Below are 18,590 nucleotides of genomic sequence, written 5' to 3'. Positions count from 1 at the left end.
CCAAAGCACACTTGCTGGACCTCTCAGCAGCACCCCACCCTGCTGACCACTCCTGGCTCCTTCACATTCCTTCTCTCAACATCCACAGCTTCACATGTGCTCCTCGTTTCCCTGCACCAATTTTCAGGAACCTCCTCCCAATAAGACGTAGTTCCTTGGGGCCTCTCCTGTCTTCACTCTGGCTCCCTGAGATTTGCCATTTCTCTGCCTTCACAACCCCATCTCCAGATGTCCCTCTGAGTGCCAGGCAAATCTGTACAAGGCCCCCTTGACATCTCCCCGGATGGCTGCGCACACCTGACTCCACAGATTTCTAACTGGACTCATCAACTCGCCCCCTCAAACCTGGTGCTCCTCCAGTATCTGAATCTTAGAAAATGACACTACCATCTACTCAGCCCCAGAGCCGGAAACCGGAACCTCTGGCCTTCCCGATCCCATCAGGCAGGCAGGCCCCTATTCTCTCTAACCTCATAGTCCACTCCCCCTGCTTTCCCTACCTGCACCCAGGCTTGGGCTAACGCCCCCTCCTGCCTAGACTGCAACCACCTCTCACTGGCCTCATGTGCTGGTTTCCTTCCACCCACTCTGTACCACAGGGGCTTCTCTGAAGCGTAAGTTTGATCATGTCATTCCCCTGATTAAAATCTTCTCTCCCCTGGCAACCCAGGGAGAGGGAGTACCTTACCAAGAACGGAGAATGTGCACACGAAGGGACACTGAAAACCTCCAACTTGGTGAGCTGTTCCCAGAGCCACTGGCTCCACTGTGGTCATGAGGCTGGGGGCGGGGGAAGAAGCAAGGAGGCCATGCACACAGCAGCCTTTTAAGTACCCATGACTAAGGGTGGCGGCAGACTAGGAAGGGGGGAGGTGCCCGGTGTCCGTGGCTAATGGAAGCAGCAGCAGCACTGCCATCCCACAGGAGGACCCACTCAGAAGGGAATCCACTTGGGCACCTGAAGGCAGTTAAGAAGCAGGAAAAATGGGGGATTCCAAGTACCAAGAAACCCAGGGTCTGATCGCCAAGGCCCTCCTGGCAGTACCTACCTACCTGACACCTCTCTCTTCTCAGAACCTCCAGGAATTGGTTGTAGAACCTCATGTCTGCATGGTTCTGAAATCTACTGTGGTCATGGAGGGGCAGGGGGTGTGTTAACCCAGGTCACAGAGACCACAGCTGCTGGACCAGAGGTACACAAATCATGCCTCAGCTGTCAAGGGAGGGGCAGAAGCTGGCCTGGGTGCTAAGTTCTGGGGCCCTTTCTGTCTTCTGTGGCTGCAAATCAGGTAGGTGACAGGCCCAGCTTCTGCAAATCCAGCCTACGACCCAGACACATATGCAGGAAATAAAACGAGGGCACATCTTGCCACTTGGAAAGCCATCTTCTGCCTGTGGTAGCCCTTTACCCAAACTCCCCACCCTTCACAGTCAGGCCTGGACCAAGTCATTCCACCACAGGCAGAAGGGATAGATGGGCCTGGGGCAGGGAGGAGGGTGGAGCAAGGAGAGGTGACTCCCTGGGAAAAGACATGCCCACCCACCCTGCAAATCTAAGTTCCCTTACCAGTCCTGCTCGAGGTCCAGCCCAGCCCAGCCCAGCCCAGGACACCTGAGGACAGGGCCATTTGTTGCTCACAGTTCCTATGTCCCTGGGGTGTTTCCAAAGAGACTGTGTAAATGAGGGGAGGTGGGTCTCAAAAGGTCCTTCATCACCCTATAGGTCCCAGAGCCAGCCAGGGTCATAGCCACTGCAGAAGCCAGTGGCCCAGACCCAGCATGGCACAAACTCACCCCCACCCTGGCCACCACTCCACATGCTGGACAGTTGGCCCCTCCCCAGAGCCTGCTCCAAGGTAAGCAACACCAGGCCCTCCATGCAGACCCCTGGATTCCCGGGCCCGTGAGGCATGGGGCAGGGTGGTCCTGGCCGGTTAGCAGACACTGAGGCTAGGTGGGAACAGGTAGAAGGAAGCAAACCAACAGGCTTGGTGGGGGGAGGAGAGGAGAAGAGAGGATCCCAGACCCAAGGCAGGTCTGGGCAGGATTCCTATCTGGTACACCCTCCCTCCTGGCCTGGCTGTAGAGGAACTGCTGAGGTGTCACTGCAGGTGCTGAGAACAGCTCAGCCAGACCACTCTGCCCGTCTCTCCATCCAGCTGTCCCGGCTGAACAGTTCCAAGTAGGCATCCTGTGGGCTCCCAATGACAATGGGCCCACACATACACCTCTGACTTTCCTTTAGTGCCAGACTGACCCCACACTTCAGCTCAGATTGCTTGCTGTGCACCTCTGTGCTGTCCACACAGCTTATAAGGCACACACCACCTGCCGTCCACACCTCACATACTGGCCACTGAGCATGCGCATTGCCATACACCTCCTAATCCCCACACTGCCCACTGCACATACACACATACTGCCTGCTGCACACGCACACATACAGCCTGCTGCACACGCACACATACAGCCTGCTGCACACACCACACACACATATGCACACACGCAGCCTGCTGCACACCACACTACACACACGTACACTGCCTGATACAAACACACACACTGCCTGCTGCACACACAGCCCATAAGGTACACATCACCTGCTACACACACCACACCCACACTGGCTGATGCACACACCACCTGCTGTATACCCCACACTCTGCCTGATGCACACACGCACACACACAGCCTGCTGTGCATACATAGCCCATAAGGCACACACCACCTGCTGTACACCCCACCCGTCCCCCCTGCCTGAAGCTCGTACATGCACACATACAGTCTGCTACACATCCCCTTCTGTACACACAGCCTGGAAGGCAGCACCCCTGCTGTACATACTGCACCACACACTTCACACACATACTGCCTTACACACAGCGTGCACGGCACCCACACAGAGTGTACATTATCTGCTGTATCCACAACCCTAAGACAAATGCTGCTGCCTGCCCTTGGAGCCCTTGGAGCCAGGCCCCCCAGGACAAGTCAGAAACAGCTCATCTCTGTTCCACAGCCTCTTTCCTTCTCCTCCCTTCCAGAACATACCCAAAGTCACCAGCGCCCCACCCACACCTCTGGCTCTCCAGCCTCCTCCTCGCGCTTTCCTGACCAGGCTGGCCCGGATCCCGCTGCCCCAGGAGAATCCACAACCTTGGGCCTGAGCTCCAGGACCCTCACTGCCCGTCTCCTGGAGGGAAAAGCTGAGAATCAAAGCCTGCCTCCCCTCCCCCAAAGCTCCCCCTCCCCCGTGAGGGAAAATGTCAGATTCCCTGTCTCAGTGGCGGCGGGCGGGTTGGAGGGGGAGTGATTCAGCCGCCTCAAGAGTGAGGAGCGAGAAGAGCTTTTCCTGCCATTACCCTGGGAGGGAGAGGCTGGCGCTCTAATGGCTTCAATTACCACTCAGACAGGGATGCTGGGCGGCGGGGCCTGGCTCGTCACAGCCAGGACAGGCTCACCCCAGCCTGTGTAGGGCACCCCCACCTTGTACCCAACCCCACGGGGGCAGTGTGGCCTCAGCCACACTGGGAACAGTAGTCTTGCTCCTGCTCCGGAAGCAGGATGCAAAGGGCATGAGGCAGAAGTGGCTTCAGGGTGCTCCCAGGGGCTGTGGCGGGGGTGCCCCAGGAGCAGGGAGCAGAGTGGGAAGGAGGCTGGGCCTGGTGTGGAACGAGGCAGCAGCAGAGGGCACAGAACAGGCAGACTTGCAGGCCCGGGCTCCTTTTTAAGGGTGCACAGCCCTCACTTGAGCCAGGTCACCCCAAGCAGCCCTCAGCCACTCACTGAAGAGCCCAGCTCAGGAAAGCACGTGTGTGCGCGCATGTGTGACATGGGTCCCTGGGTAAGCACGTGTATGTGTGTGTGTGCATGTGTGACATGGGTCCCTGGGTAAACACGTGTATGTGTGTGTGTGCGCGTGTGTGACATGGGTCCCTGGGTAAGCACGTGTATGTGTGTGTGTGCGCATGTGTGACATGGGTCCCTGGGTAAGGACGTGTATGTATGTGTGTGTGCGCATGTGTGACATGGGTCCCTGGGTAAGCACGTGTATGTGTGTGTGTGCGCATGTGTGACATGGGTCCCTGGGTAAGCACGTGTATGTGTGTGTGTGCGCATGTGTGACATGGGTCCCTGGGTAAGCACGTGTATGTGTGTGTGCGCATGTGTGACATGGGCAAGGGGTCCAACTTTTATTCCCCAGCCTCCAACCAACTTCATCCTCTCCCTACCCCTCCTCAGACCTTGTGGTGGCCTCTCAAGAATGGCCCTGGCTCCCCGCTGCCCACCCCACCCCAGAGGTCCAGTCAAGCCATCCTTCTGCCCAGTTCCTGCACACATCCCAGCTTTCCTGGCCCTCCTAGGAAGGGCAGGGAGGGGTAGGGGTGGTCACAGTTTGACTGCTTGCCTCTGGCCCCACCCAGGAACTCCTTTCTGTCAAACCCAATGCTGGCCAACGTTACACAAATCAAGGATAAGTCAGCATTTTGTCTTCCTGGTGCTGTGTTTCAGGAGCAGGAGGGGCCCACAGCTCCACACTCTCCAAGGCCTCCAAGGGAACACAGATAGGCCAGGGACCTGCCCCACACTCTCCCCGGCCTCACCAGATACCCCCCACACCCCAGAAGCACAAGTATATACTGCTGACCCCTGACACAGAAACCCTTATCCAGGAAGGCCCCTCCGAATACAAGTCTGAGTGAGTCCTCCTCACCTATGCCCTGAAAGACTACTTCAGTCCTTTAAAACTGTGGTCCCCAACCCCCAGGCCATGGCCTGGTACCAGTCTGGCCTATTAGGAAACGGGCCTAAGCTCTGCACCATGCACACCCACTCAAAACACCACCCCCCGCCCCCGCCACACCATCCCCGGTCCGTGGAAAAGTTGTCTTCCACGAAAACTGGTCCCTGATGCCAGAAAGTTTGGGGACTGCTGCTTTAAAAGATAAAGCTGACCAGGGCAGTGGTAGAGGCAGGAGAATTCCTAAGACAGAGGACCTGGGGCCTAGGGGGATTTGGGGGAACTTCTTTTCCAACATTAACAAAGAGGCCCTGTTTCCCAATCTCAGAGCCTGAGAAGATGCACTCTGGGACATGTGGCTCTTCAGCCACCTCCCAAATGCCAGGGCAGGGCAGATGGCTCCCTGCTGGGGCAGATGCCAACAGGAGGGAGGGCAGTGCTGAAATACTCGCCCCCAGGCCACAAGTGGGGAAACTGAGGTCAGAAGTGGCAGGGAGGAGCCTGAGGACACTCAGCCATCAGTGCTCCTGGCCCAGGGCCTGTGCTCTGGGCCCTGTCCCACGGGCAAGTCCCCCCGTGGGAGTGGATGGTGAGGGCTGCACACCAGGGCGGTGTCAGGCAGTGTGGAAGCAGGCCACCTTCAGCTCACGTGTCTAAGTGTCAGGACGTGCAGCTTCTAGCCCAACAGCAGCTACCACTCACATTGGAATCCTGGGGGGTGCTCAACCACACTATATTTAATGCTCTAAACCAGCCTGGGCAGTAGGTATTACATCCCTGTTTACAGATGGAGCAAATACTGGCCCAAGGTCACACGGTGAGTGAATGGTCCAGAGTCCTTGCTCTTAACCACTGTCCTCCATGGCCCCTGTAAACCTGTAGAACCCACAAACTCACATGAGACACACAGATGCAAAAGACTTACTGAATGTGTGACTATGTGTGAACACATAAAGCCACAGTATAAAAATGGCCAATGTGAAAACATGTTCAACTGTTCCTGTAATCAAAGAAATGCAAATTAAATTGAGATGCCATTTTTTGCCTATTAACTTGGCAAAGATAGTTTTTAATGATAATTCCCACTGCTGGTGAAGATGTGCAGAGAAGAGGCCCTCTTGTGCCCTGTTTGGCAGGAGTATAAACTGACACAATTTTCTGGAAATACTGAAAGCTTAAAAATGCATGTGCCCTTTGACCCAGCAATTCTACTTCCAAGAATCTAGATTAAGGAAATAATCAGGAAGGTGAACACATCTATCTCAAAGGATACGTATGGCACCTTGTTTATAAAAGCAAAAAGCTGGGAACAACGTATGTGTCCAACAATAAGGAAATGGCTGAGTAAATTAGCCATAGTGACAACTTACAGCCATCAGGAATAATGATGCAGAAGAATATTTAATGGCATGGCAAGAAAGATGTTCACAATGTGCTTTTTTAAAAAAAGCAGTCTACAAATCATTGGGTAGTATGTGATCCCGTTTCTGTTATACACACACATATAACACATATGCATGCACAGAAAATGGGCCACAAGGAAATAACCAATATTAATAGTAAAGGTAAGAAGATGAGCCATTTTAATTTTTTCCTTTGTGCTATTCTATACTTTTCAGTTTTCCAACAGTGAACAGGTATTAGTATTGCATTTTAAAAAAGAAAGCAACAATCAATGCTCTGCTTTGAAAATACAGACACATTCAGACTGATGACTCCATAGTGGCTGGGGTCTGATCATGTCACTCCCTGCCCTGTTTGTGGCTTCCTATGCCCCCAGGAAAGTGCTCATTTCTCAGCCTGATCCCTTGTGATCCGCCCTCCAGCATCTCTAGACTCATGCTGAATTGCTAGTCATGCCTTCTTCCTCTGCCCTCCAGCTCCTGCCCCCACCAAAAATCTAAACTGAACTATTCAGCGTTCTCCAAAAGCTCCATTCTCTCTTGCCTTGGGGCTGGGCACGTGCCTAGCCGTCAACTGCTGCCCCCATCCCCAAGGGACTCCCACTTGTTCTCAAGGCCTGGCTCACACACAGCTCCCTGCTCCTTGGCTGCCCCTACAAGACCTATTCGAGATGAGCATCTTGAGGGTGGAGCCCAGGTCACATGATCCTCTGGACTTCAAGGCAGGCCAGGTAGTGTTTGTGAATCAACAGAGATGCCATCAAGTGAGAAAAAAACACTAAAATACACATACAGAGCCCCAGCCCCCAGCCTGGGCCCTTGCTCACAGGGGCAACAAGGAACACACCTGACGCCTACAGCCAGACTCCAGAGGAAAATTAGATCGATTGTCACAACCAAAAAACCCACAGGATACACAGCTGCAGCTCCGCACCTCAAGTCAGACCCCAGGCCCCACCCAAGCAATGACCCAGGCTCAGCAGGAGAATACAAAGCCTCCGTGCATACAGCTGGCCTCAGCATAAGCCGAACAATCCAGGCCAAAACCAAGGACATGCTGTCCACCACTAACTTTCACTGACCCCAAGATGGCCAATCTTCCTTTCTGCCAAATGCACACAGGCCCAGGGCAAGGCCAGGGCTTGGCTGACTCTCCCCACAGTTCAGTCTACCAGCCCACCATGCCATGGTGTCTCCCTGGCACGTACCTTCAAGCACTGAGAGCTTGGCACTAGTGTTGATCTCTCCCAGGCTGTTGGTGGCTGTGCACTCATAGATGGCTTCATCTCGCTGTACCCGCAATGGCTGGATCCGAAGCACTGAGCCTGCCCCGTCATCAAACTCAATTACCTGTCAGAGGACAGACATGTGGTCACAGCCTGCTCAGGACATGGGGGCCTGCTCAGGGTCAGCTGTCCTTCCACATCCAAAAGGCCCACAGTGAGGGAGACTAAGAGAAGAGGCTGGAGAACCAGACCCCAGAGTAGGCAGACCCTGAGCCCCGCCTACCCCTGCCCACTCGAGGACTCACCTCAAAGCGCTGGGAGCTGACTTTCTTCCCCTTCTTCATCCATGTGATGCGCGGCTTGGGTTCCCCTGTGGCTTGGCACACGAAGGAGGCTACCCCTCCCGACAGCCCAGTCTGGTCCTCAGGGACCTTAATGAAGACAGGTTTGCCTGGAAGAGATGGAGACACCAAGTCATCATGGCACGGTCACTACAGGCACAGCTACCACTACAGGTGGCAGTCATGGGGGCAGGCAGGGGTGGAAAGACCTACAGAGAAAATAATGACACCTAACGCTTATATAGTGCTTAATATGTGCCAGGCACTGTTCAAAGAGCTTAACACTTACTAACTCTTTTAAGCATGTGAGGTGGGTGCTATAGTTACGTCCGTTTATAGAGGTGCACAGAGGTTAAGGGGTTTGTCCAACATGACACATCTGGTAAGTGGCAGAGCTGAGACCCGGCCCAGGCATTCTGAGTCCGTAGTTCAGACTTTAACTGCTACACTTTTGTCTCCCACTCCCAATCAATTCCAAGCTCCGGGACCAACGCATGTTGGAGAGCTGCCAAGAAGAGCCCCAGCATCTTCCTGAGACTTGTCCTCCCCCACCACACTCCACCTTGGCGATGGCACCTCCATCCACCCCACGGCTCCAGCCATGACTCCTCCTCTCCCCTGCCCCCACATACCAGCAGTCCCAAAGGCCTACATTCCAGCTCCTAAGTATCTCTGGATGTCTTCCCAGGTGAATGCTTTCCTGTAAATCTGCCCTTCCCCACCCCTGCCCCCACTGACTTGGTTATTGCCTTCTGACAGTCTCCCCAAGAGTCCACAGGGAGGCCGGGGGAGGGAAAGGAAGGAGGGTGCTCCGACATTGTACGTCACCTTGATCACATGCCAGGTCCAAGCCACCGCACCTATCCCTATGAATCTCACCACCCAGGTCACAAGACCAGAGAAACCCCTGGCTCATTTAGGTGTAGCAACACTTCATTAATCCTGACAGCAGATCCATTTCCTATTACTCAACCCAACGAACAGCTCCAGGAAGGGCTAATATCGTGAGAAATGACCTTTCAGACCACCTGTGCAGTGCCCATAAGCCCAGGCCCAGCCTGGTCCCTGGCGCAGAAACGGGTGCAATGACGAGTCCTTCCCCAAGCATCCACTTGGCAGCAGGCACTTTATCTCATTTAGTGTCCTTCATTGTTATTATCCTCAGTCTACAGGCTCAGAGAGGTCAAGTCACTTGCCCAAGGTCACACAGACAGTGAGTGACACATCTGGGACTTGAATTCAGGCCTGTTTGACTCCAAAACACCTGGAACAAAACAGTTCACATGGGATTGATGGGGGCTCGTCGAGAGCAGGGTGAGTGGAGTGGTGGGAGCCAAAGGTAGACCAGAGAGAGGGTGGAGAGGAGAGTACTGGTGACCATGTAAGGAAGACTGGCTGTGACTGGGAAGAACACACGGCAGCTGGAGAGTGTGAAGGCTGGAGGGAGGTTTGTGAATTTTTGTTTCCTTTTTTCTTAAAGGTAGACATCAAAGACAATGTTTAAATACTGATGGGGAAGAGCCAGCAAAGAGGAAGAGGTACCGATGCAGTGGAGAGAAAAGGGATGACAGATAGGGCAGAGTCCCTGAGGAGGAGAGGGTCTAGGGGATCAGGGTGGCAAGTGACAGCTGCAGGTACTGAGAGCAGGGAGGGAATGTACGGAGCAGCCTGAGGCCCAGTGGGCTCTGGAGGTTTTGTATAATTATTAAGCAAGTCACCCACCATCTCTAAGCCTCTGTTTTATCATCTGCAAAATATTGCTAGTGACACAAGGGCCTGTGCAGACAGAATGTGGTATCAGTAAACTGCTCCCCACAGGTGGGCCTTCCGTGAGGGCAGCCATCCCTCTCATTATCAGCCTCACAATAATCCCACGAGGTTGGCAGTGTCATCATCTCCATTTTGGAGACTAGGAAATCAAGGCTCAGAGAATGGGATGACTGACAAGTCAGACTGATGTAGGGTGGAGCCAGGATTTGACCCAGCCTTCTAAATCCTAAGCTCACCATGGGGTACCTATAGCCTCCCCAGGGTGGGGACTTGGGACCTGCAAACTGCACTCTTGGAGTTGGCTCAGGGAAGCCAGGGCAGGCGGGGCGGAGGGGCAGCCTTGGTAGGGAAACACATACAAGTCCAGTGGGGGCCAGAATGACCTGGGGACAAGAGAAAGGTTCCAGAACCCTCCAGTTTGCCTTGCCCTTCCCCCAACTGCCCTCTGAAGGAGGCTCAGACTCCTTCAGTCTGCAATTGTCTGCAGAGCCTGCCTCTGTTTGCTGCTCCTTTCAGACAGGCCCTCTCAGATGGGACTCTCTCACCCGGGCTCCACAAGGAGTGTCTCTGGCTCCCACCCTCCCACACTATGAACCCCTCCCCATATCCAAGGCCCTTCCGACAGCAGCTCCCAGCTCTCCATCCGAACTGCAACATCCCAGTCCAGACGCCATCTTCCCATGACTGGGACACCCACGGGCCTAACAAGCTGGGGTCGCTGCCTCCAGTCTACTCTCTATTGTGCATCCAGAGCAAACTGACCACCTCCCCCTGATCAACCCCCTCCAAAGGCCTCTTATCACTCTCAAAACAAGATGTAAACTCCTATCACGGCTGACAAAGCTCTGCCAGGTCTGACCCAGCCACTCTCCCAGAGCCCTGGCTTGAGGTCCCCTGAAGAAGCAATGTTTCCTGGGGCCTCAGGGCCTTTGCACAAGCTGTTCCTTCTGTCCAGAACCTCTACCATTACCTCTTTTTTTTTTTTTGGAGACAGAGTCTCACTCTGTTGCCCAGGCTGGAGTGAGTGCCGTGGCGTCAGCCTAGCTCACAGCAACCTCAAACTCCTGAGCTCAAGGGATCCTCCTGTCTCAGCCTCCCGAGTAGCTGGGACTACAGGCATGCGCCACCATGCCCGGCTAATTTTTTTTTTTTCTATACATATTTTTAGCTGTCCATATAATTTCTTTCTATTTTTAGTAGAGATGGGGTCTCGCTCTTGCTCAGGCTGGTCTCGAACTCCTGAGTTCAAACGATCCGCCCACCTTGGCCTCCCAGAGTGCTAGGATTACAGGCGTGAGCCACTGCGCCCGGCCCACCATTACCTCTTTACTCACGAACTCCCACTCACCTTCTGACCTCAATTTAAACATAATCTCCTCAGAAAGGCTTCCCTGATCCCCCTGCACACCCCCATTAGCTCAGCTCCTGGTTTTTTGCTTCCTGGTAACTCCTCCCACCTCCTAGAGCCCTGCTCACAGTGCTAGGTAAGAGTGGGAGGTTGTAACTTTTGCTCATGGTTTATTACGTACACATGTGAAGTTATTATTTTTTGTACATTTTTGGTCAACGTTTCATTAATAGCTGCTGCCCTGCCTAGAATATAACCCCGGGCAGAGCAGAAGCCATGGCTGTCTTGTTTCCGCCCTGTCCCAGTGTCTGATCCAGTTCCTGGCACACAGGGGTGCGGAATGAAAGGCCTGAACTGAGGAAGGAAGGCCTGAGAAGACTGCCACCCCCCACACACCAAGGGAGAGAAACCCTTTTAGAAAGTCCCCCTCCAGCTCCTGCCTCAACGTGTCTGCAGCAGAAACTGGAGGCTGGAACCTGCTGGACCGGAATGGCAGCAAGTGCGCCTGGGGGCGGGGCCTCGGCGCCAAACAAAGAAGCCAGGAGCTGGCCAGGACAGCTAGGTAGGGTCACGTGCTGGCCCAGAGGGGAAAGGCCTGGGTGTTGCAGGAAGGCTTGACTGTGCCCAAGGCCTGGGGCTGTGGAGGAGGCAGAACTACTCCTCTCCCTTGGAGGCTGGAGAGGAGCCAGCACGCTGCTGGGCCCACCCACCTGCCAGACTCAGGGAGGCTGGCCCAGTGCAGGCCAGGGCCCCTCCCCTCAATCAGGCCTAGCCCTCAGTTTCTCAGATCCACCCCCACCCCACCCAGGACACGCAGCACCAGACGATCTTTGGGGAGCACAAATCTGACCACATCTCTCCTCAGTTCAAACTGTCCTGACGGGTCATACTAACCTCTCCAAGCTCACCTTTTTTGATTCTTTCAGCAAGTATTTTTTGAGCACCTACTATGGGCCCAGCACTGTGCTGAGGACACAGCTGGGACCCTCATGGACTTTCTACCCACCACCTAGGCTTGCCCTGACAGGCCAGACCCATGGGCACCTCCTTGCCTTTGGGCATGCCCTGCCCCTCATGTGTCCCACACCCATGCTGCTGTAGGAGCCTGCTGTGTGTCCCACAGTCCTTGGGCTTCCCGTCCCACAGCGACCAGTCCCCAGGCGGGTGGGCAAAACCAGGCTATTTTCATTACTCTGCCCAGGGCCTGATCCACAGCCAGTGTCCAGTGAAGGTCTGAACAGGATTTTTGAGACTGTGTCAACAGGGTGCCACCTGAGCACACCAGGAGGGGCTTTCTGACACAGTTACCTGCTGCTGCCAAGCCTGACACCCCACCAGAGTGTGTCCCTCCCCCCAAGCACACGGTGGTCATGGCCGGGCAGCCCCTTGAGCAGCAGCTCCCAGTGGTATGCCCTTGGACACTCTGGCTGCTGACAAGCAAGGTGGGAAGAAGTGGCCTAAGAAAGGAAGTGTAACTGGCTGGGGGAGGAGATGCACACCTCCCGGGGAGGTTGCAGGGATCCAGCCCCAAGGACAGTCAAACTGGGCCACCTCCAAACCTCCTCCATGGGGAGACTGGCTGCTTTTTCGTGTCTTCCCTGTGGAGTGAATATACACATGTGCACAAAGAGAACACGGAAGCAGAGAGCAGACACACAGCAGTGAGGGTGGGGAGGGAGCTCTCAGAGAGGCAGATTTCCCAGGCCCTGAACAGCCTAATGAGCTGGGGACTCATTAATGAGCTCCTATGACTGCTCCTGGCACCCCCCTGGAGGGGAGCCCGCTCAGAGACAACTCTGGTTCCCAGGAACATACCGAGAGCCCCAGGTCATTAGGTTCCAGGTGCCTGTCCATGTGTGACCCCAGTTAACCTTTCTCTTGTACAATAGGAAAACAGGCCCAGAGAGAAAGCAACCTGAACCTGCCAGAAGTTCCACAGGAAGCAGAGTCTAGAAGGGCCACCCATAGGAAGGAGGCGGAGGGCACACAGAACCTGTATGCAGCACCCTGCCATGGTCCAGCTCCACAGGCTCTGGGGGAGGGGAAACGGCATACAGACACACCCTCAGCTCCCCAGGCCCCTGCCCACCCATATGTACAGCTCCCACTCACCATCTACCCCTCAAGCCATCAGGCATCCTTCTATGGGCTCCTAAAATTCCAGGTACCTGGGCCATAACCAGAGCCCCACACCCACCCGGTCCTGGGTCCCTGCCTCTGTCGCATGCTGTCTGGGGTTCTCATTCTCTCTTCCATGAGCTCAGTGGAGAAGCCCTGGCAGGGTCCTGCCTCTCCCCCCAATCTTACCTCATTAGTCAATACCTCTGAGGAGCAAATGACCACTCATCCTTCAGGGCTTTCCTCTTCCAGGAAGCCTCCCAACTCCCCTCCCAAGATGCTTCAGTCATTGTCTCCGTGCCAGCGCCACCCCCAACCAGCACCTCTTATAACTGACTGCTCACAAGCCTGTGCCCCCACACTGCAGTTCTGGCCAAAGGCAGGCCTGCGTGGATGCTTCCTACCCTAGCAATGACACACACATGAGATCAGCAGAAACCTCTGCTCTGGCTCTGGACACCTCTGGCCCCGGACACCTCTGGCCCCACAGCCTCCCCTCCTGAGAAGCCACAAAGCCCCTGGCTGGGGGAGCTGAGCCGAGTGGGATCCAGCCCACGTGCGTGCCCAGGTCTCCACTGGGAACGCGCGCTGGGATCGCTCTCTGGGCTAACTCCTGGCAGCTGCTTCTCCACCCTGCTTCCCTCCACTCCCCGCAGGGGCTGGGGCCCCCATTCATTTGTCTCGTTAAGAGGCCTATAGAAACACATTTGTCCGCGCTGCGCTTCACTGCTCTGGTCTTCAATTCTCTTGGGTGCCTGCCCTACCTTCCGCAGCAGCCCTGTCCACGTCTGGCTGCTTGCCCCGGGCTAGAAGTCTCCAAGCTCAGCCCAACATGGTAGGGGTACAGATCCAAAAGTGTGTGCAGTTTAAGACAGACCCTGACTCCTGGGGCTAGGTCACCATGGCTTCCAGGTCAGGCTCCTGCCCAAGCCAACTGAACCCCTACCTGGCTATGGCAGGATTTCAGCTTCTTCAGCTGAAAGGTTCCTACCTTCAAGACCATGGTCTTTGGGCTCTGGTCCCTAAGGAACCAGTGTGGAGGTTCCTGGACTCTGCTCTAAAGACTGTCCCACCTTGCCCCTGCCAATTCCCACTGGGGGTCCAGGCTGCCTCCATCCCTTTACTCACTCACCCACCACACTCCAGGGCCTGCACTGGACCGTGACCTGAACATCTAGGATTCACAGTCCAATCGGACAGACAGATCTGAAGCAGACAGCCACCACTGTGCACACCAGATTGGCATAACCCCAACCCTAGCCCTGCGAGCCAGGCTCCTGGAGGAAGTGATGGCTCCAGGTGAGCAGGAGCTGGTCAGGGGAAGGACATGAGGACGTCTGTTCCAAGCAGGGGAAACAGAAGGAACAGAGGCCTGGACACAGAGCGTGTGAGCAACTGAGAGAAGTCAGCACGGTGGGGTTGTGGGGGGCGGTGAGGGAAGAGGTTGGCAGAGTCTTGATAAGGCAGGGCCTGGGGAGGGGCTAAGACCCCCAGACTTGACCCTGAAGGCAGCAGGGGAGGGGAATGAAAGACTTTAAACTGAGTAGTGACATGATGTTTTCATTTTGCAACACGACTCTTACTTTGGAATGGAGAACAGATTAGGAAGAATGGATTATGAGGAAAAGACTGGAGGCAGGAAAACCATCAGGAGACTGCTGCATGCAAAAGCCCGAGCAAGAACTGAGGGTGGCATGGATGAGGGCGGCGGAGAGAGAAGTGGATGCATTCCAAAGATACTCGGAAGGTAGAAACAACAGAACTTGGTGATGGATTAGATGTGGGATAAGAGAGGGAGGAGGCTGGGAGGAGGCCCAGGTTTCTGACTTGGGTGACCAGGTGGGTGGTAAATGCCTTTCACTGGGGAGAGAACACCAAAGACAGCAGGTTGGGGGGATGGGAGTGAGGGGCACAAGTTGGGGCATGTTGGGGCTGAGGCAGGAGGGGGAAGGCAGCTCTTCTTCTAGGATGTATTATCTCCTGAAGCCCAGCTGGGCCATCCTTCTTCAGCCCTTGAGCTCCTGTCTGAAGGCCTGGAGGGTATCCAGGCTGGGGTACGGGAGCAAGGACAGTGCTTTAATGTCCCAGAGCTGCTGACCACACCTGGATAAGCCTTCAGCTTCCCGACAACACGGGGGTCACACACAATGGGCCTGCTACTCCAACCTCCCCTGCAGGCTCAGGCTCCCCCCTTGAGGCCCACCCAGTCCTGGAGATATACCCTCCCACCCCCACAACTGCCTCCCTGACTTCTTCCTGTCTGGACCACCTGCCCAGCCGTCTGCCCAGCCCTCTCCTGGGCACCTCGCTCCCATTCCCCCTCAACCCCAACCCCTGCGAATGACTGCTCCTTCCGCTTTCTCTTCTAGCTCCACCCAGGGCCCAACCTCCAAGGACAAAGGGCGGGACCACTCCAGTCCCACCCCGCTCCAGGACTGGTTCCTAAAAAATTAATGAGCCATTAGGAGAAAGAGCCCTGCTGGGGCAAGGGGGAGATCTGTGCCCAGAGACTTGGAGTGGGGATGGGGGTCCCTATGGCCTGCTGACCCCCAGGCTCATGGGTTGGCCCTGGACCACCCCTGGGCTCCAGACAGGCTGGGAACGGCCCCTTCCCCCAGGGACCTTGGCTCCGACCTCGCCCCTCCCCCTCAGCCTGCAGATTGGCTAAGTCTGCCCTGTGCCCCGCCTCCCACCAGTAACCAAGCAGTGGTAACCATGGTGACGGGGCGGACTGCGGCCAGTCTTGTAGCGCCAGGCAGGGGGAAGGGCAGCAGGAAAGGGACCAAAGTTCAGAGTTGGATCTGGGTAGGGGACAATTCCACCCCCTTCTAACACACACAGAGGGGTGTTGGAGCTCAGCTTCCTGCTGGCCAAGCATAATCTTCCCCCAATTTCCAGGGGCTCAGGGGCTGGGAGGAGGGGATGCTCCTTTGCCTAGAAAGTCCCTGGTGAGAGGGGAAGCGGGGCTCAGGGTCCCCACACAGGGATCCTGCGGGTCCAGCCCAGGGGAAGCATTATGGATGGCTCTTCATTCTGAGCCCTCCCTGCACGTGTGGACACAACTGGCATCCCATTCACACATCCACACGTATTCTCTATTCCCATGCTGACCCCTGCCATGACTCACTCTGAGTCTTGGGCACAGATCTGCAACAGTGGACACAGCACAAACCTGGGCACATCACACAGTTACCACATGAATCCAGCACATGGCTCACCCTGGCCCCATGCTTTCACTGGGGAGAGAACACCAAAGGGAGCAAAACACTGGGGAGCAAAACACGGTCATGCTCAGACATGCCCCACCCTGTGCTGCCTAGGGGTGCTCCTGAGAAGCAGGGGACCAGGTACTCCTCAGAGGCTGGCTCTCCAAGTGAGGGATCTCTCTAGGACAGAAGGTCAAGGGGTTTATGGACATCCTGTCCCTCCTAGGAGCTGATCTGTCCCCATCCTGGAATCCTGCTAGGAAGAATGGCACCTTTCAACCTGGGAGATCTGCACCTTGAGGGTCAGACTTACTGTCACCATGGGCGCCTGCCACCAAACCAAGCATCACGAGCGCAGGCACAAGGGGCACCATCGTCTTCCCTGGGGCTGGCTCAGGGGCCATCCAGGGCTCTAGCTCCACGGCCAGCCACAGCCCGGGACAATCAACCTGCAATGGAGAGAAGGGCAGAGCCAGTTAGCTGGTATCTACCAGTGTCCCTATTATCCACCCATGCTGCCTCTGGGCCCCCATTCATCCTCACTGACCACCCAGGACCTCATTCAGCAGACGTCCCCCGCTTGGACTGTGCAGTGACCACCCAGGCTCCTCACTGATTCCCCAGTGCCCGCAGGATAACCCAACAGTCATGCTGGAGGGTGAAGCATGCAGGAGGCCTTCAGACCATTCTCTAAACTTGAGTAGGGAGAACAAGGAGCTACTGAGACCAGAGGATGTACAGGGGTGTTCCATCCCAGACCCTGGAGACATGGAGACAAGGTTAGAGAGACACACAGGTGGGGACAGAGACTGAACAGAGACAAGACAGAGACAGGGAGGAGTGAAGAGCCAGGCAGACCCATACAGGCTAGGGACTCCAGAGTCCCTGGGGGCACTCTGTTACTCCTCCTCTCCCCAGCAGGGAGGCAGGAGGCAGGAGGCCAGAGGTCAGACTCCACATGCACGCTGAGTACAGGGCCCAGGACGCAGACTTGTTAGCTGCAGACAGGTTCCAAGTATCAAAGGCTTGCAGCCAAAGCCACAACCCGTTGGGGCTCGCCAGGACATGCTCCTGACAAGCTACAGCTGCCCCGCCTGGCCACCCTCGTCCTACCCAACTTCCATGGCACCTTCCCACTCCAAAGAGAAACCACAAGGAGGCCTTCATGGCCAGGAATTGGGGTGCTGGACCCTAAGATTCGATCCCCACACCTCCTCTGCCTTGGCCCCAGAAGCCCAGAGCAGATGAGGGTGGGGAGGGTGGGGGTGAGACAGGAAGGCTGAATGCCTCTAGGCCTTTACTCATAAGGCTTCTGGCCTGGAGTGCCCGCCCCACTCTGCGGGCACCCATGTGCCTCCAGCATGGCCACATCATACATGCTGCTATCACTCTCCAGCCCCGCGGTGAGCTCACAAGGCTCTCTCCCCAGTACCCTTACCTGGAGGTCGAGGGGATGTGCAGCAGAGCCCACCAGCTCTGCTCACACCTCACTCTAGGCAGAGGGCCCAAACAGGTCTAGTCCCTCACTAACGCTCTGAAAATACTACAGGGCACAATGGGGGAATGTGTGATGGTGAACACACCTTGGGGCCCCACAATGGCACCTATGGACTCTGATGGGGCAGGCATGATCAAACCCAGGTCTCTCCTGACCCACAATGGGAAGAGAATTTGCATGGTGACGGGGCAGGTGAACAGGAGGGGACAGGGCTCAAAGGTGGCTCCGGTCCTTCCTGAAATTTGAACCCCATCTCAACCGGGACAGTCAAAGGTCATGAGGGCAGAGGGCAGTAGGTGAGCAAAGGTGTTACAGCACATGGGACTGTAAAGTGGGGCAGGGGCTGAACACAAAGGGAAAGGAGTGGGAGATGTCCCCTGTCCCAGGACCACGCCAAATATCTGAGACAGGAACTGAGCAGCAAAAGCAAGAAAGCTGAAGGGGCACAGTGGGCATCCGGCCCCGTTTACACCAAGCTGGGGGAGGCTCAGTGAGCACAGAGCTCAGGTGGCTGACACCATGACACCCTGCATGGCTATGGTGGGATGGAGGTCACATATCACCAAGGCCTTGTCTGGGTTTGCTCTTCACAGCGCTATGGTGCCGCAGTGTAGCCAACAATAGCATTCTGCTTCCCAGCAGACATTGGGTGGTGAACTGCCCGGGGAGGTTATCATGGTCCCCAGCTAGGAGCATCCTGTAGCCCCTGGTACAGATGTCATGAGTTTATAACTCCATGGTGTGTTGCACCAAGGCACAGGGGTAGAGTGGGCTAACACCGGCACCATGGAGCATAACGATACAACAGTCACAGAGGTTAACTCCCAGGCACAAGCATTCCAGGCATGTAACCCCTTCAGTGCAGATGTCACAGGGACATAAGCCCCCAGCACAAGCATCACATGGGGCATAACTCCCTGCTGTGAAAATAAAGAGATG

The 18,590-nt window shown here is 55.7% G+C and overlaps 1 protein-coding gene across 6 annotated transcripts in view; it reads right to left on the bottom strand.

The window, feature by feature from the left end:
- PTPRF (protein tyrosine phosphatase receptor type F) overlaps positions 1-18,590 on the bottom strand; it is an 85,200-nt gene that overhangs the window by 55,057 nt on the left and 11,553 nt on the right. For all 6 annotated transcript variants that reach the window (XM_069479810.1, XM_069479811.1, XM_069479813.1 and 3 more), the window contains 3 exons: positions 16,467-16,602; positions 7,676-7,821; positions 7,353-7,494 (listed from right to left, as the gene is read on the bottom strand). In XM_069479810.1, the coding sequence (XP_069335911.1) occupies positions 7,353-7,494; positions 7,676-7,821; positions 16,467-16,557 (379 nt within the window). In that variant the 5' untranslated portion in view covers positions 16,558-16,602. The remainder of the gene's footprint in view (positions 1-7,352; positions 7,495-7,675; positions 7,822-16,466; positions 16,603-18,590) is intronic.

The sequence above is a fragment of the Eulemur rufifrons genome, chromosome 8 (assembly GCF_041146395.1).
Source record: "Eulemur rufifrons isolate Redbay chromosome 8, OSU_ERuf_1, whole genome shotgun sequence".
Taxonomy (NCBI): Eukaryota; Metazoa; Chordata; class Mammalia; order Primates; family Lemuridae; genus Eulemur; species Eulemur rufifrons.
This window is presented reverse-complemented; position numbering and strand designations above follow the sequence as displayed.